The sequence below is a fragment of the Limanda limanda genome, chromosome 13, assembly GCF_963576545.1.
Source record: "Limanda limanda chromosome 13, fLimLim1.1, whole genome shotgun sequence".
NCBI classification, from domain to species: domain Eukaryota; kingdom Metazoa; phylum Chordata; class Actinopteri; order Pleuronectiformes; family Pleuronectidae; genus Limanda; species Limanda limanda.
The window spans coordinates 1,149,062-1,165,947 of NC_083648.1; the positions used below are offsets into that span (position 1 = coordinate 1,149,062).

Here is a 16,886-nt window from a genome sequence, read left to right on the forward strand (position 1 = left end):
CATAATAAGAGGCAACAAATAATTGGTATATATTATACATACAGAAGGAAAAGTATTCTGCTCATCATGGTGAGAAGTTGTGTAAAAAAATTAAAAATCTAAAAAGCACAAGTTGTTTGATATTATTCTTGATTTTCCCATTGGACGAGATCACTAATATTCTACTCTGGGAACATGTTGTAAGTTTGATTTCTAAAGTTATTTTTCCAGTTGGACACTAGAGGGCAGCAAAGGACAAGTTATAATCCTGACTGCAACTTACTGATGACGTTTAACTACTATGACACTTTATAATTATAATGATACAATAATAATAAACTACAACAACGATATGATGAAAACTATGTGAACTGATATAACTCACGTCATGTTCTGAGGCTCGTTCAGTTTCCTTTGTTTAATCTTTAATCTGAACATCGTAAACAAGTGAATTTAAAAGACTTTGAAGATGAAATATATACATTTATAAATATATACATTTATAAATATAAACACACGTGTATACATGAAGCTCCATCTTGTTTTCATCAGCAGACGTTTGAAGCTTCACCACGAGCAGCGTGTCAGAGACTGAAGTTTCATAACGTTCCTCATGATTGTTTCACTGCTGAACTCACTTTATTATTTTTGTTTCCTCTTTACAAACTCCCCCCCCCCTCGTCAGAAAAGCAGCTTCCTCCTCCTCTGTGGCCCCAGGGGCTGATGGGAGGTTCCAGGACCTGATCTCACAGCTCGTCCTCGTTAGAGCGCCACTTCTCCTCAGGTTCACCCGAGGCAAGCCCCCCCCCCCCACCCCCCACCCCCCAGCATGCTTCTCCTCCCAGCCGCTGCTCTGTGCTGCCTGTGTTCAGGTGAGTGTTTCCAGCCAATCAGGAGCTCACAAGCTCCACCTCACCACCACACTCACCTCCGTCCATCTGTCTGTCCACAGCGCTGGTTGCCATGGCAGCAGAGCTGACTCAGGACCAGTTGTCTTTGACCAGAAGAGTTGGTGAACAGGCCTCGTTCAGCTGTGGAAGAACTTATCAGCGTGGATACATACTCTGGTTTCAGAAGGAAGACACAGGAACGTTCACACTGATTCTTGATATTGATGAAAGTGATGGTTACATTTATAAGCCTTACAATAATCCTCAGAAAGACGACTTCACAGCTGAGATTAAACAGAACAGCTGTGAGTTGAAGATAGAGAAAGTTAAACGCTCTCATGAAGCCACGTACTACTGCGCCTATTTGAAGTCTGGAACCCACAGTGATACATGATGTGTGCAGCCTGAGCAAAAACCCTCATGAGGATCAGTGGGAGAGAGAAGTAAACCACAGCGTCACATGTCTCAGCTCCATCCGACAGCTGCTCTCCAGCTTCTGTTCTAAAGACTTGTGCGTTCAGAGACGTTTCCGCAGGTTTGCTGTCGTTCCACAGACAAACCTTTTCCATCGCCGCCCTTTAAAGGTCCAATCAGAGCCAGTGTCTGGTCTCCAGCTGGTTCTCTGTGTTTGGACGGCCGGAGGAATCGGGCCTGTGACAGAACTCTGACAGTTCAACCCTCACACCAACACAACGCTGATCCAGAAGAAAGAACCGCTCACGTTCGGGCTCAGGTGGAAAAGGACAAAGAAGAAGAAGAAGAACCACTGAGCTGTGGTCGTGTTCCTCCACCAACCAGGCAGCTTCAGTCCCTCCAGCTGGGACATGTGACCCTCACATTAACATGAGGTCACTGGGACCTTTGACCTCTGGAGTCTGAAATTGAATCTTTGAGTCCAAGTGATAACTGGTTAAAATATGAATAAATTCTATAAAGACATGCTTGATGGAAACGTGTTAAAGAGGAAAAAAACATTTTCTGTGAGGCCACAGTGACTTTGACCTTTGACCTTTGACAAGGTCGTCCCTGAGTCCAAGTGAAGGTTTGAAGCAGATTTGAAGAAACTCCATCAAAGTGTGTGTGAGATATCGTGTTCACACGACTGGGACGGACACTCTGACACAAGAAGAAGAGAAAAGAACTAAATTCATAAAATCGTGTGAAACATGAAAATCATCAGGAGCAACAACACTAACGTTTTATATCGTAGTAAAGATGTTTCATAAAGAACTCATCGTCGTTAGAGCACATGATGATGAACGATGGTTAATGATAAACTGCATCTGTCATCTTATTGGTCGCTACAGTTTATGACGTCATCATGACATCATCATGACATTGTTAACCCTTCAGCTGCCAATTAATCGAACATGCTGATATTTGCTCATAATCACTAAACACAAAGACCAGCTGAGTTCTGAAAGTATTGGACAAAAGAAGCGTTTGACCTGATGGTGGCGCTACATGAAAAGTCCGAGGCTCATCAGGGTCAGTGCGGTTCATCCTGAGGGGAACATGAATGTTGTGCTGGCGTGAACATGAGAGAAACGACCTTGAGCTCAGAAGGTTTTTGTCTGAGTCTCTTTCACTGTGGAGTTGATCTTCGGCTCAGGAACCAAACTGTTCGTAGATGGTAAGAAACTCTTTTATTTCCCTTCACTGGTTCCATTGTTGAAAATGTGATGAAAAGAGTTTGAACCATGTTTGATTTTTCCTCGTTAAGACAAACTTCCGCTTTCAGACTTTCTGAAATGAACAAACGTGTGACAGTGAAATGTCGCTGCACATCAGACACAATCCTCTTTTTCTGCTTCGGGTTTGTTCAGAGTCTAAAAAGTCTCAAACGTTTTCTGGATTCTCTTCAGCTGCTGCCGAAGGAATCTGAGTTTTCTTTCCTTGCTCCTGAAATAACTTCTGACTTCACGAGCGTCCGTGGAACCTTCAGCCCCGAGCGCTTTGAGACCGACTCGTTACGGCTCATTCTTAAACCACAAACCTTTCAGCAACTTTCTGTTTCAAAAATAAGGGTTATTTAATTAATTAATTTAATCAATTAACCAAGCTCATGATGAATGTTTTAAATTAAATCATAATTTTCACAATTAAACAAATCTACTTAAATAATTATGAAAGTTGCTTAAAAATACCAGACTGACATTTAGGTTTTTAATATAATGTCTGCTGATATATATCAATCTATATATTTTACTAACTCCGGAAAATACATTTAGTATTTAACGTTAAAGATGTTGTTCAGATGAATGCAATTGCCCTTTAATGGTGAATGTGTATTTTTGTGTATAAACAATAATGAGAAATATATTTGGAATAAATTAAAGATAAATAGGTTTGTCAATAGACAATTGTATTTTCATTATATTCCAGATATTTGTTTAATGATAATATTCTTAATATGACTTTAACATTTCTTGTACCACAACTTATATTTGGTTTGATGTAGAATTTGTTTAAAGTTATGAGGGAATATTTCAGTGTAAATATATCATCATGCAATTATAGATATTTAATAATCAACGGACATAAAATACATATTTTTTTACATTTATATATGAATAGGTTTAAACAAATCGTATAAATCTGTCTCAGTTTAAAAGATAGTTACACTTTCACACTTTGTCATAAACAACAAATTACATGACCTTTAATGTTTTGTGTGTATTAACAACACAATCCTGTAATATTTATATATTTCAGTGTATTTTAAATGATAGAACATGTACACACATTTACAATATGATAGAAATAGTGATAAATATATAAGTGTATGATCAGATGAAGTTGAGCGGCTGTGGCTCTGATGATATCTGTGATAACGCTGCCGTGCAGCAGCTGAATCTCTCTGTGAAGTATCAATGAGGTGTTTCCAGGATCAGGCTGTGAAGTGCAGAGCTGCTGTTCATGTGCATGTTGTCACACGTCAGATCGGCCGCTGGTGACCCCGGTGGTGAGCGTGTACCCGGCAGCTTCCATCGCCGCCCTGGACGGGAAGAGCACCCTGCTGTGTGTGGCCTCCAACATGGTTCCTCCTCTGGTCCAGTTCTCCTGGACAAGACAGAGGGAGGGTGGTCCTCTGGAGACGCTGTCCTCTGCTGATGGAGAGCAGCTGGAGCTCAGTGGGACAGGACGCACCGCCGCCATCATGGTGGTCGACCGGCACGCTTCCTACACGTACAACTACACCTGCCACGTCCGGCATGAGGGAGGCACAGTGGAGGCCCCGGCAGAGCAAGGTGAAGGAAGTTTGGTGACTGTGGTGAGCTTCATGTGTCTGTGTCTTTATTCCAGAGCGTGGACTTTCAGGTTGAGAGCAGGACTGATTGATTTCAAATTTTGTGAAGCTTTGGTTCAAAACCCTGCACTTGCACTCAAATAGCCTCTGCTTGTGCTCAAACTGAGGCAAGAACCAGGATCTCAGCTTCAGCTTTACTTCTGACAGGAAGCCGGAGTCGTCATGAAGCCGCGGACGTGAACCTGGTTAAACCAACCGCCCGTCCGGCTCGCTCACAGATGTTGAAGCTAACGCACTGACAACGAGGACGGGACAATTTAATTTATCAATATTACACCTGGAATTCTATTGGTCGGGAAATTTTGACAGAGTTGTTGCAAATAACAATCTGAGAGCAAAAGTTTCACGTGCACCGAAGCAACGTGACCACGAGGAGAAGCTGAAGCTGGAGCTGTCATAGCAGCAAAATATCTGAGTGCAAGCAACAAAATATCTGAGTGCTAGCAACAAAAGATCTGAGCGCAAGCAACAAAATATCTGAGTGCAAGCAGGGTCTGTCAGAGTGTGAATGTCGGGTTTTGAGCGACGGCATTATAAAATGTGAACATGAAAGATAAGATGAGAGAAGTTCTGACTTCAAACTGAAAGACCAAGCTCTGAAAACTCATGTGAGGACTGAACCCGACTTCTGGATTCTTTCAGAGGTTCATGCTAATCCAGCACCGACGACTCCAGCACCGACGGCTCCGGCACCGACGGCTCTGGCGGCCGTGGCCTGGTCTCAGCGGCAGGTGAAGCTGCTGTGTCTGCTCTACACGCTGCTGATGGTGAAGAGTCTGGTTTACTGCGGTGGACTCGCTCTGATCCACATCCTGAGGAACCGGGAGCGTCCAGCCGCTGCTCACCAGACGACCGAGTTTCCTGCAGCAGATTCAACTTCTCACTGATCCTGTTCACTTCACTCTGCTTCTCTTCTCACTGCAAACACTCGTCTGAACTGTAACTTTGCAAAGTATAAAATAAAGTTTTTTATGCTGAAGACATTAAATATAAAAATAAAACACATCTTATCTCCTTTACCTCTGATGTGAACTGACTCCTCGTCTTTGTGAATCAATAATAATTCACTCAGACGCTCTTTCCACATTAACCCTGTGCTGCATGAATTATTACTTAAACATGTTAAAAACTGGTTTCAATGTGTTTTATTCTGCACAACGAGAAAACAAATGGTTTAAATACAAAGTACAAAAAAACATATTGTTTTATACATACATGTATTTACTAACAGTGAATCATGTACAGTATTTAATCCTCTAGGACAGAAATTAATAACTGAATACATTAATTAACTAGTAATTTGAACAAAAGTAAGAATTTATTCTGTTGAAACTATGATTTCCGGTTGATAAAAGTTAAATCCAGATAATGTTATATAGTAAAAAAAAATCTAAATCCAATTTTTTTCCTGATAAAAAAAAGGATGTTTATTACTGTATTTCAGTAGCATTGAGATCAACTGTTAACACTTTGCAGTTGAACATTAATATGTTTTGAATTCACAGTCTAGCCTAATTATTGTAGTTATTCTGCTTATACCCTGATTTTACTCTCATTGATATTTGTCGGCTGCAGAGGAACAAAAGCTGAACTTCAAAAAACTTTAAACGGATGAAAAACAAATCAGGAGTCGTGTCCAGTTGTGAACCAGGTAGAAATATTCAGATGTTTGAGGACAAAGATTTTCTTTTTGAAAATGTGTGTGACTGTTACTGAACCAACAACTAAACAAATGTTAATAATAATATGATGACGTCACATGAACTAAACCACGTTGGTCTCTGCACATGAAGGTTCGTCTGGAAACTGGGACAGAAAGTCATCATGGTTCTGCTTTTCTCTTTTTAACAATCAGGTTTTATCTTTATCATGAGGACAGAGTTGTTGCCCTGTGTGACGCTGTGTGTGTATGTGTGCGTGTGTGTGTGTGTGTGTGTGTGTGTGTGTGTGTGTGTGTGTGTGTGTGTGTGTGTGTGTGTGTGTGTGTGTGTGTGTTGCTGAGCGGGGTCAGGAGTGTGTTCAGCAGCAGATGTCAATCTGTGCTCGTGGTTTTACAAACAGCCGTCGACAGTTGAGCTGTGTGGTTCCTGTCGAGGTTTTAACTTCAACAACACGTCGACAGTTTCAAGCTTCAGATCGTGAGAAACAACTTCAGCTCAGAGACTCATCAGCTCTGATCAAATATTATGTTGAGCAATAGGAGTATACTTTACGTTGGCTAATTATTAATAATCATGAAATATGATTATTAAAATAATAAAAATTATTTATTAAAAATAATTAAAAAAGATAAAGCTATAATTTAAGAATAGTAAAATAATTAATTAGAAATTATAAGGTTTTCCATTAAGAATAGTTAAATAATTAATGAAAACAATAAAATATCAATTAATAATGATACAATCTGTAATTATTACTTATCGTAGCGGGGCACCACCCTGGTTACAGGGACCAACGAGTCAAACACAACTCAGACCATACATGTAATACCTGTGGTCTGTGTACGTCTGTCTGTGTGTGTGTGTGTCTGTGTCAATGTGTCTCTCTGTGTGTGTGTGTCTGTGTGTGTCTATGTGTGTGTGTGTGAAATAAAGTTAATGTTATTTAATGATTCATCATTTTAACAAACTCCAATATTTCAAAGATAACCACAGCAGCAGCACTTATCACAATTTAGAACACACGTAACCTATCTATGTATATCTGTGTGTGTGTGTCTGTCTGTGTATGTGTCTATCAATGTGTCTCTGTGTATTTGTGTGTGTGTGTGAGAGAGAGAGAGAGAGAAAGGGGGAGTGGCGATGACGCAGTCACGTGGTGACGTGGTCTGGTCACATCCAAGATGGCGGCCGATGATGATTCCAAGAATTATAAGGGCCCAAACACTCTCTAAATGGTGGTGACTACAAACCAAAATGGCGGAGCCGCTTTGGAGTTTCGAGCCAAAAAGGGAGGAGAGAGATAGAAGAGACGTGGCAATAATAGACTCTCAAAATGGTGGTCTAACTCGCGTTATTCAAAATGGAGCTTATGTTAATGACCATGTGGCCGGAGCCCAAAATGGCGGTCGCAACGTGAATTACACAAAGGAATTTTCAGACAAAGAGAATTCTTTATCTCTGCTTTGGCCTTGGCCCGAATGGCTTCCAGATGCGTTCGGCCTCTTTGAATATAGATTTAACTATGTGACATGAACTGTATAAATACAGATCGTGTGTGTAGGTAGGTTTAGGAGGAGAGAGAGAGAGAGAGAGAGAGAAAAACATGCAAGGAGAGAACAGAGAAGCTCTTAAAAACACGCTGGAGATAAGTTAACAGTGATTTCACCACTCAGCCCCCAAGCGGACGTTGTGGGCTGATGTTTGATCGGTAAAATCACTGCAGACTTTCACGGACGTTAACAGCGCGGCCGGAGGCTTTTCTCGCGACCCTATTCACTGTAACACACACACGGCCGTCAAACCGGAAACCAGAAGTGGCGACTCGCCGCTGCTAAACAATGAAGACACAGAGGTCTTATAAACAAATACACTCAAATATTAAACGACAGGCTAAGTATTAAAAATAGTCTCTGCCCAGACAAAATATCCTCTTACTGTGAAACCCTCGCGGTGTGCGTGCGCATCTGCGCGAATGTGCCGGGAGCTCAGTGAATCACGTGGTCTCTCGAGCGGTGCTCCGGTGGTTCTCGTGGTGACACGAAGGACGGGAGCGGATTTCTCGTGCTCCGTGACGGGATGAAGCTTTGTCTTCTTCTGCAGGGATGTGCGGCTGCTTGTAGCCGTTGTAGATCGTGTGAAAAGAATAGTCCGTGTGGGAAATGTCTGAGCTCATCCCGCGAGTGAACTTCCTGTTTCGGTCTTTCAAGTTAAAACAGCAAAAGGTCCTATCAAAATAAAACTTCGACTGAGATAAAAGAAAGGAAATGAAATGAATTAAACAAACGTTTGTGGTTGCTCCCTATAGCAACTAACTCATCTGGATAGACCTGGAGAGGTCAGGAGAGGTCATCAGTGCAGGGAAAAAAGCAGAGTTCTGAGGGGGCTCAGCTGTTTTATCCTACCTTCCAGGTACATGCCCCCTGGAGGAGGGGTCATGGGGTTCAGTGTGCTCTCAGCCAATTGACTGTCAGATTTTGGCCACAAGGGGCAGGCTTCGCCCTCAGTGGACGTCTCAGGTTTAATTTGGGTCTCTGCATCTCCCCCCCAGGGCCTGCTGGGGGGGGGGTAGGGGTTCGACCACCAAAACTCAGATCACTGGGGCCTCCCCAACAATTAATAACAGTTACACAACAGAAAATCTGTTATTTTTCTGTCTTTGAAAACTGTTTTGATCCTGTTATTGTTGTTGTAAAGTCCCTTTCACTCGTTACATTAACACAGTGGTACATTTATTTGTTATAATGGTTTTACATGAAGCTCAGTTGGAATAAAATCGTTGATTTATTCTTTGAACAAAACAAACTGTGAAACGTCTCATTGAATTTCTTATTTTGTACTTTTAAAATGAATAATAAATTGGTTAATTTCTCAAAACCAAGTTCCAAAGTGCTTGAGAAAGTCAAATGATCATGAAAACCAAAACACCCAGTTTCCAACAGTCAACTGGACGTCAGAGGACAACACCACGTCCCACATGCAGCTGGACGTAGGGAGGGACGCTCGGACCTGGGGACTCAACCAGTCCTGCTCATCACATGGCACAGGAGAGCTCCTCAGGTCAGGACTCAGCCGTCCACCTCTAAAAGACAAGGGATGTTCATCTGAAGACAACTATGTCCACATGCTGTCCATGGAGGACACATGGTCTGAACCAGGAGTAAGAGAAGCCGTCTACGTCAAACTAGAGAAGCCGTCTCTGAACAGGAGGTCAAAGGGGAATGGAACCCCCACTGTGCACACAGAGACATTGAGCTGGACACTTGGTGTCAATGACTCAGTTTCCACTGGAGTTTGAATTTGAGGCTTTTGGACACTTGATGACATCTGTCATGTTCTTTAATCCCAAATATGAGAAGAGCCGGTCTCGGTTTGGTTCAACAAGTATTTATTAAGAAGCAATGAAAAGGTATAAAAGGTTCAGCCAAGCAATGGGCACCCAACGCACGGCCCCGCCCCTCTAGCGGCACCGGGCAGTCACGGGTCGCACCGCAAGGACGGCGGTTGTAATATTTTATAACAGAAGGTATAATTTGATTGGTCAATAATGAAGGGGAGTCGAGACTTGGTTCTTCCTCGATGGTGCGCAGGCGTAGTTCCAGCCTCTCAGCTCTGGAACCAGGAAGTGATGAGGAGCCGCTCCCAGTCTGGCTCCTCCTCTGATGGTTGCTGAGCAAATCTTAGCATGAACAAGCCTTGACTCAGCTGAAGCCTTGTGGGTTGGTGTTGTTGTTCATTGGTGTTGGGACAGTGTTTTTGTGAAACCAGAGGCCTCCTCTTCGGCCTATTTGTGTAGTCAAAAGCCTGAAACCACATGTTCCTTTGTTCCTGACAAAGCCAGAGCACAGGGAACTCAGTCTCCCAGGATTCCTCAACTTCACACAGAGGTGTGAAGGGTCAACTCCTGATTGGTCACTCTGGACCCCATGACCTGTGAGGTCCCAGGTAATATAAGACCAGGTCTCCGAAATTAATGTTAGTTTGCTAGGCTCCTCAGAGTCTTTCTTTGCATTTCATTCTACACCCTTTGTCTAACTTAGCACCAACACAGACACACACATATCTCTTCACCTACTTATCTCCTCCCCCGCTACCTGTCGTAAAACCACTTCACAAGGAGGGGGGGCTGTTTCTTGAGGGTGACCAGCGACCATCTTAGAATCACACAGGAAGGTGCTACATTTTTGACCAGCCGCCATTTTGGGAGAACTCCGAATTACATAGACACACACACTCACATACACATCTTTGTTTAGTTAGCATGTTGTTAGTAATTTGTGTTTTTTATACTTTATTATATTAATAATAAATGTTTTTCTTTAACAAATGTACTTTCATTAATGTTGCATAAGTATATTTTGCCAACCTCTACACTGTCAATAACTCTATAAACCTTCGTTGTTCATTATATAATCTTTAATAGTAAATATTGAGATTTCTAATTGAACTAGATCTAAATGATATAAATTATATTATAATTATATATGTATTATTCTTAATTGTACTGTTTTATTTGTCTTATTTTCTTCTTGATTCTTAATAAAGTGGATTAAAACCAAGTTAAAAGTTGGAGACATTTGTTTTTGACTGAGACGATGATTTCATGTGATTCCATTTTATTTATTCATTTTCTCTTTGGACAAGTATATAAATAGGTAGATTTCATAATAAGAGGCAACATGTAATTGGTATATATTATACACATAGAAGGAAAATTATTCTGCTCATCATGGTGAGAAACTGTGTAAAAATATTTTAGATGATTTTAGATTTTCCCAATGGACGAAGTTATTTTTGCAGTTGGACACTAGAGGGCAGAAGTATCATTATTATTAACTGCAGTAACTGAATGTCGTACCAGACACTAGAGGGCAGCAAAGGACAAGTTATAATCCTGACTGCAACTAACTGATGACGTTTAACTACTATAACACTTTATAATTATAATGATACAATAATAATAAACCACAAAAACGATGATGATAACTATGTGAACTGATATAACTCACGTCATGTTCTGAGGCTCGTTCAGTTTCCTTTGTTTAATCTTTAATCTAAACATCGTAAAAACAAGTGAATTCAAAAGACTATGAAGAAGAAATATATACATTAATAAATATAAACACACGTATAAACATGAAGCTCCATCTTGTTTTCAGCAGCAGACGTTTGAAGCTTCACCATGAGCAGCGTGTCAGAGACTGCCCCCCCCCCCCTCCTCAGGAAACCACAGGATAGCTTCAGCTTCAGCAGCTTCCTCCTCCTCTGTGGCCGCAGGGGCTGATGGGAGGTTCCAGGACCTGATCTCACAGCTCGTCCTCGTTAGAGTGCCACTTCTCCTCAGGTTCACCCGAGGACCCCCCCCCCCCCCCCCACAGCATGCTTCTCCTCCCAGCCGCTGCTCTGTGCTGCCTGTGTTCAGGTGAGTGTTTCCAGCCAATCAGGGGCTCACAAGCTCCACCTCACCGCCACACTGACCTCCGTCCATCTGTCTGTCCACAGCGCTGGTTGCCATGGCAGCAGAGCTGACTCAGGACCAGTTGTCTTTGACCAGGAGAGTTGATGAACAGGCCTCGTTCAGCTGTGGAGGAACTGATCAGTGTGTCTGGATAGACTGGTTTCAGAAGAAAGACACAGGAACGTTCATACTGATTCTTGATATTTATGAAAGTGGTGGTTACATTTATAAGAATTACAATCATCCTCAGAAAGACGACTTCACATCTCAGAGACAACAGAACAGCTGGGAGTTGAAGATAGAGAAAGTTAAACACTCTCATGCAGCCACGTACTACTGCGCCTGTTGGGTTTCTGGAACCCACAGTGATACATGATGTGTGCAGCCTGAGCAAAAACCCTCATGAGGATCAGTGGGAGAGAGAAGTAAACCACAGCGTCACATGTCTCAGCTCCATCCCACAGCTGCTCTCCAGCTTCTGTTCTAAAGACTCGTGCGTTCAGAGACGTTTCCGCAGGTTTGCTGTCGTTCCACAGACAAACCTTTTCCATCGCCGCCCTTTAAAGGTCCAATCAGAGCCAGTGTCTGGTCTCCAGCTGGTTCTCTGTGTTTGGACGGCCGGAGGAATCGGGCCTGTGACAGAACTCTGACAGTTCAACCCTCACACCAACACAACGCTGATCCAGAAGAAAGAACCGCTCACGTTCAGGCTCAGGTGGAAAAGGACAAAGAAGAAGAAGAAGAACCACTGAGCTGTGGTCGTGTTCCTCCACCAACCAGGCAGCTTCAGTCCCTCCAGCTGGGACATGTGACCCTCACATTAACATGAGGTCACTGGGACCTTTGACCTCTGGAGTCTAATCATTGAATCTTTGAGTCCAAGTGATAACTGGTTAAAATATGAAGAAATTCTCCAAAAACATGCTTGATGGAAATGTGTTAAAGAGGAAAAAAACATCTTCTGTGAGCCCACAGTGACCTTGACCTTTGACCTTTGACCAGGTCTTCCCTGAGTCCAAGTGAAGGTTTGAAGCAGATTTGAAGAAACTCCATCAAAGTGTGTGTGAGATATCGTGTTCACACGACTGGGACGGACACTCTGACACAAGAAGAAGAGAAAAGAAACTAAATTCATAAAATCGTGTGAAACATGAAAATCATCAGGAGCAACAACGCTAACGTTTTATATCGTAGTAAAGATGTTTCATAAAGAACTCATCGTCAGTTAGAGCACATGATGATGAACGATGGTTAATCCTGATAAACTGCGTCTGTCCTCTTATTGGTCGCTGCACTTTATGACGTCATCATGACATCATCATGACATCTTTAACCCTTCAGCTGCCAATTAATCGAACAAGCTGATATTTGCTCATAATCACTAAAGACAAAGACCAGCTGAGTTCTGAAAGTATTGGACAAAAGAAGCGTTTGACCTGATGGTGGCGCTACATGAAAAGTCCGAGGCTCATCAGGGTCAGTGCGGTTCATCCTGAGGGGAACATGAATGTTGTGCTGGCGTGAACATGAGAGAAACGACCTTGAGCTCAGAAGGTTTTTGTCTGAGTCTCTTTCACTGTGGAGTTGATCTTCGGCTCAGGAACCAAATTGTTCGTAGATGGTAAGAAACTCTTTTATTTCCCTTCACTGGTTCCATTGTTGAAAATGTGATGAAAAGAGTTTGAACCATGTTTGATTTTTCTTGTTAAGACAAACTTCCTCTTTCAGACTTTCTGAAATGAACAAACGTGTGACAGTGAAATGTCGCTGCACATCAGACACAATCCTCTTTTTCTGCTTCGGGTTTGTTCAGAGTCTAAAAAGTCTCAAACATTTTCTGGATTCTCTTCAGCTGCTGCCGAAGGAATCTGAGTTTTCTTTCCTTTCTCCTGAAATAACTTCTGACTTCATGAGCGTCCGTGGAACCTTCAGCCCCGAGCGCTTTGAGACCGACTCGTTACGGCTCGTTCTTAAACCACAAACCTTTCAGCAACTTTCTGTTTCAAAAATAAGATCAATTCACTAAGTTCTCGTCTCATGATGAATGTTTTAAATTAAATCATAATTTTCAAAATTTAACAAATCTACCTAAATAATTATGAAAGTTGCTTAAAAATACCAGACTGATATTTAGGTTTTTAATATAATGTCTGCTGATATATATCAATCTATATATTTTACTTACTCAAAGAAAATACATTTAGTATTTAACGTTAAAGATGTTGTTCCGATGAATGCAATTGCCCTTTAATGGTGAATGTGTATTTTTGTGTATAAACAATAACGAGAAATATATTTGGAATAAATTAAAGATAAATAGGTTTGTCAATAGACAAATGTTTTTTCATTGTATCCCAACTATCTATTTTATGATAATATTCTGAATATGACTTTAATATTTCTTGTACCAGAAACTTATATTTGGTTTGATGTAGAATTTGTTAAAAGTTATGAGGGAACATTTCAGTGTAAATACATGTTATTATAAATATTTAGTACTTAACGGACATAAAATAGATATTTTTATACGTACATTTGAATACATATAAACAAATCGTATAAATCTGTCTCAGTATAAAGATAGTTACACTTTCACACTTTGTCATGAACAACAAATTATGTGACCATTCATGTTTTGTGTGAATTAACAACACAATCCTGTAATATTTATATATTTTTTTGTATTTTAAATGATAGAACATGTACACACATTTACAATATGATAGTTATAGTGATAAATCTATAAATGTATGATCAAATGAAGTTGAGCGGCTGTGGCTCTGATGATATCTGTGATAACGCTGCCGTGCAGCAGCTGAATCTCTCTGTGAAGTATCGATGAGGTGTTTCCAGGATCAGGCTGTGAAGTGCAGAGCTGCTGTTCATGTGCATGTTGTCACACGTCAGATCGTCCGCTGGTGACCCCGGTGGTGAGCGTGTACCCGGCAGCTTCCATCGCCGCCCTGGACGGGAAGAGCTCCCTGCTGTGTGTGGCCTCCAACATGGTTCCTCCTCTGGTCCAGTTCTCCTGGACAAGACAGAGGGAGGGTGGTCCTCTGGAGACGCTGTCCTCTGCTGATGGAGAGCAGCTGGAGCTCAGAGGGACAGGACGCACCGCCGCCATCATGGTGGTCGACCGGCACGCTTCCTACACATACAACTACACCTGCCACGTCCGGCATGAGGGAGGCACAGTGGAGGCTCCGGCAGAGCAAGGTGAAGGAGGTTTGGTGACTGTGGTGAGCTTCATGTGTCTGTGTCTTTATTCCAGAGCGTGGACTTTCAGGTTAATAGCAGGAGTTATTGATTTCAAATTTTTAAAAGCTCTCGTTCAAAACCCTGCACTTGCACTCAAATAGCCTCTGCTTGTGCTCAAACTGAGGCAAGAACCAGGATCTCAGCTTCAGCTTTACTTCTGACAGGAAGCCGGAGTCGTCATGAAGCCGCGGACGTGAACCTGGTTAAACCAACCGCCGTCCGGCTCGCTCACAGATGTTGACGCTAACGCACTGACAACAAGAACAGGACAATTTAATTTGTCAATATTACCCCTGGAATTCTATTGGTCGGGACATTTTTACAGATTTATTGCAAATAAAAATCTGAGAGCAAAGTTTCACGTTCACAGAAGCAACGTGACCACGAGGAGAAGCTGAAGCTGGAGCTGTCATAGCCACAAAATATCTGAGTGCGAGCAACAAAATATCTGAGTGCAAGCAGCAAAATATCTGAGTGCAAGCAGGGTCTGTCTGAGAGTGAAATTGGGGTTTTGAGTGAAGAATTATAAAATGTGAACATGAAAAATAAGATGAGAGAAGTTCTGACTTCAAACTGAAAGACCAAGCTCTGAAAACTCATGTGAAGACTGAGCCCGACTTCTTGATTCTTTCAGTGGTTTGTAAACTTCCAGAACCGACGCCGACGGCTCCGGCACAGCCGACTCAATCACCGACGACTCAAATACCGACGACTCAAATACCGACGACTCAAATACCGACGACTCAAATACCGACGACTCCAATACCGACGACTCAAATACCGACGACTCAAATACCGACGACTCAAATACCGACGACTCAAATACCGACGACTCCAATACCGACAACTCAAATACCGACGACTAAAATACCGACGACTCAAATACCGACGACTCAAATACCGACGACTCAAATACCGACGACTCAAATACCGACGACTCAAATACCGACGACTCAATCACCGACGACTCAAATACCTATGACTCAAATACCGACGACTCAATCACCGACGACTCCAATACCGACGTCTCAAATACCGACGACTCAATCACCGACGACTCAAATACCGACGACTCAAATACCGACGACTCAAATACCGACGACTCAAATACCGACGACTCCAATACCGACGACTCAAATACCGACGACTCAATCACCGACGACTCAAATACCGACGACTCCAATACCGACGACTCAAATACCGACGACTCAATCACCGACGACTCAAATACCGAAGACTCAAATACCGACGACCCAAATACCGACGACTCAAATACCGACGACTCAAATACCGACGACTCAAATACCGACGACTCAAATACCGACGACTCAAATACCGACGACTCAAATACCGACGACTCAAATACCGACGACTCAATCACCGACGACTCCAATACCGATGACTCAAATACCGACGACTCAATCACCGACGACTCAAATACCGACGACTCCAATACCGACGACTCAAATACCGACGACTCAATCACCGACGACTCCAATACCGACGACTCAAATACCGACGACTCAAATACCGACGACTCAAATACCGACGACTCAAATACCGACGACTCAAATACCGACCACTCAAATACCGACGACTCAATCACCGACGACTCAAATACCGACGACTCAAATACCGACGACTCAAATACCGACGACTCAAATACCGACGACTCAAATACCGACGACTCAAATACCGACGACTCAAATACCGACGACTCAATCACCGACGACTCAAATACCGACGACTCAAATACCGACGACTCAATCACCGACGACTCAAGCACCAACGACTCAAATACCGACGGCTCCACCACAGCCGGCTCCGGCGGCCGTGGCCTGGTCTCAGCGGCAGGTGAAGCTGCTGTGTCTGCTCTACACGCTGCTGATGGTGAAGAGTCTGGTTTACTGCGGTGGACTCGCTCTGATCCACATCCTGAGGAACCGGGAGCGTCCAGCCGCTGCTCACCAGACGACCGAGTTTCCTGCAGCAGCTTCAACTTCTCACTGATACTGTTCACTTCACTCTGCTTCTCTTCTCACTGCAAACATTCCTCTGAACCGAAACTTTGCAAAGTATAAAATAAAGTTTTTTATGCTGAAGACATTAAATATAAAAATAAAACACATGTCATCTCCTTTACATCTTTGTGCATCAATAATAATTCACACTGACGCTCTTTCCACATTAACCCTGTGTTGCATGAATTATTACTTAAACATGTTAAAAACTGGTTTCAATGTGTTTTATTCTGCACGAGAAAACAAATGGTTTAAATACAAAGTACAAAAATAACACAACCGTAATATAATTATAAATTCATATTGTTTTTT

At 42.4% G+C, this 16,886-nt stretch overlaps 2 protein-coding genes across 2 annotated transcripts; both read left to right on the plus strand.

The window, feature by feature from the left end:
• Nucleotides 1-808: 808 nt before the first annotated feature.
• Nucleotides 809-5,066, plus strand: LOC133018675 (immunoglobulin lambda-1 light chain-like). The gene is made up of 6 exons (XM_061085092.1): nt 809-851; nt 932-1,238; nt 1,581-1,590; nt 2,466-2,502; nt 3,812-4,134; nt 4,824-5,066. The coding sequence occupies exons 1-6, from the start codon at nt 809-811 to the stop codon at nt 5,064-5,066; spliced, it is 963 nt and encodes a 320-aa protein (XP_060941075.1).
• Nucleotides 5,067-8,814: 3,748 nt separating this feature from the next.
• LOC133018160 (uncharacterized) lies at nt 8,815-16,563 on the plus strand. The gene is made up of 5 exons (XM_061084474.1): nt 8,815-9,103; nt 11,340-11,644; nt 12,880-12,916; nt 14,203-14,511; nt 16,337-16,563. The coding sequence occupies exons 1-5, from the start codon at nt 8,815-8,817 to the stop codon at nt 16,561-16,563; spliced, it is 1,167 nt and encodes a 388-aa protein (XP_060940457.1).
• The last annotated feature ends 323 nt before the right edge of the window (nt 16,564-16,886 follow it).

What these genes read in the sequence shown, in the direction of transcription:
- LOC133018160 (XM_061084474.1), top strand. Translation starts at nt 8,815, where the DNA reads ATGCAGCTGGACGTAGGGAGGGACGCTCGGACCTGGGGACTCAACCAG. An exon ending in GACATTGAGCTGGACACTTG is followed by an intron (nt 9,104 to 11,339) that starts GTGTCAATGACT and finishes GTCTGTCCACAG; the next exon opens with CGCTGGTTGCCATGGCAGCA. An exon ending in GGAGGCTCCGGCAGAGCAAG is followed by an intron (nt 14,512 to 16,336) that starts GTGAAGGAGGTT and finishes CGACGACTCAAG; the next exon opens with CACCAACGACTCAAATACCG.
- LOC133018675 (XM_061085092.1), top strand. Translation starts at nt 809, where the DNA reads ATGCTTCTCCTCCCAGCCGCTGCTCTGTGCTGCCTGTGTTCAG. An exon ending in TCTGTGCTGCCTGTGTTCAG is followed by an intron (nt 852 to 931) that starts GTGAGTGTTTCC and finishes GTCTGTCCACAG; the next exon opens with CGCTGGTTGCCATGGCAGCA. An exon ending in AGCAAGGTGAAGGAAGTTTG is followed by an intron (nt 4,135 to 4,823) that starts GTGACTGTGGTG and finishes ATTCTTTCAGAG; the next exon opens with GTTCATGCTAATCCAGCACC.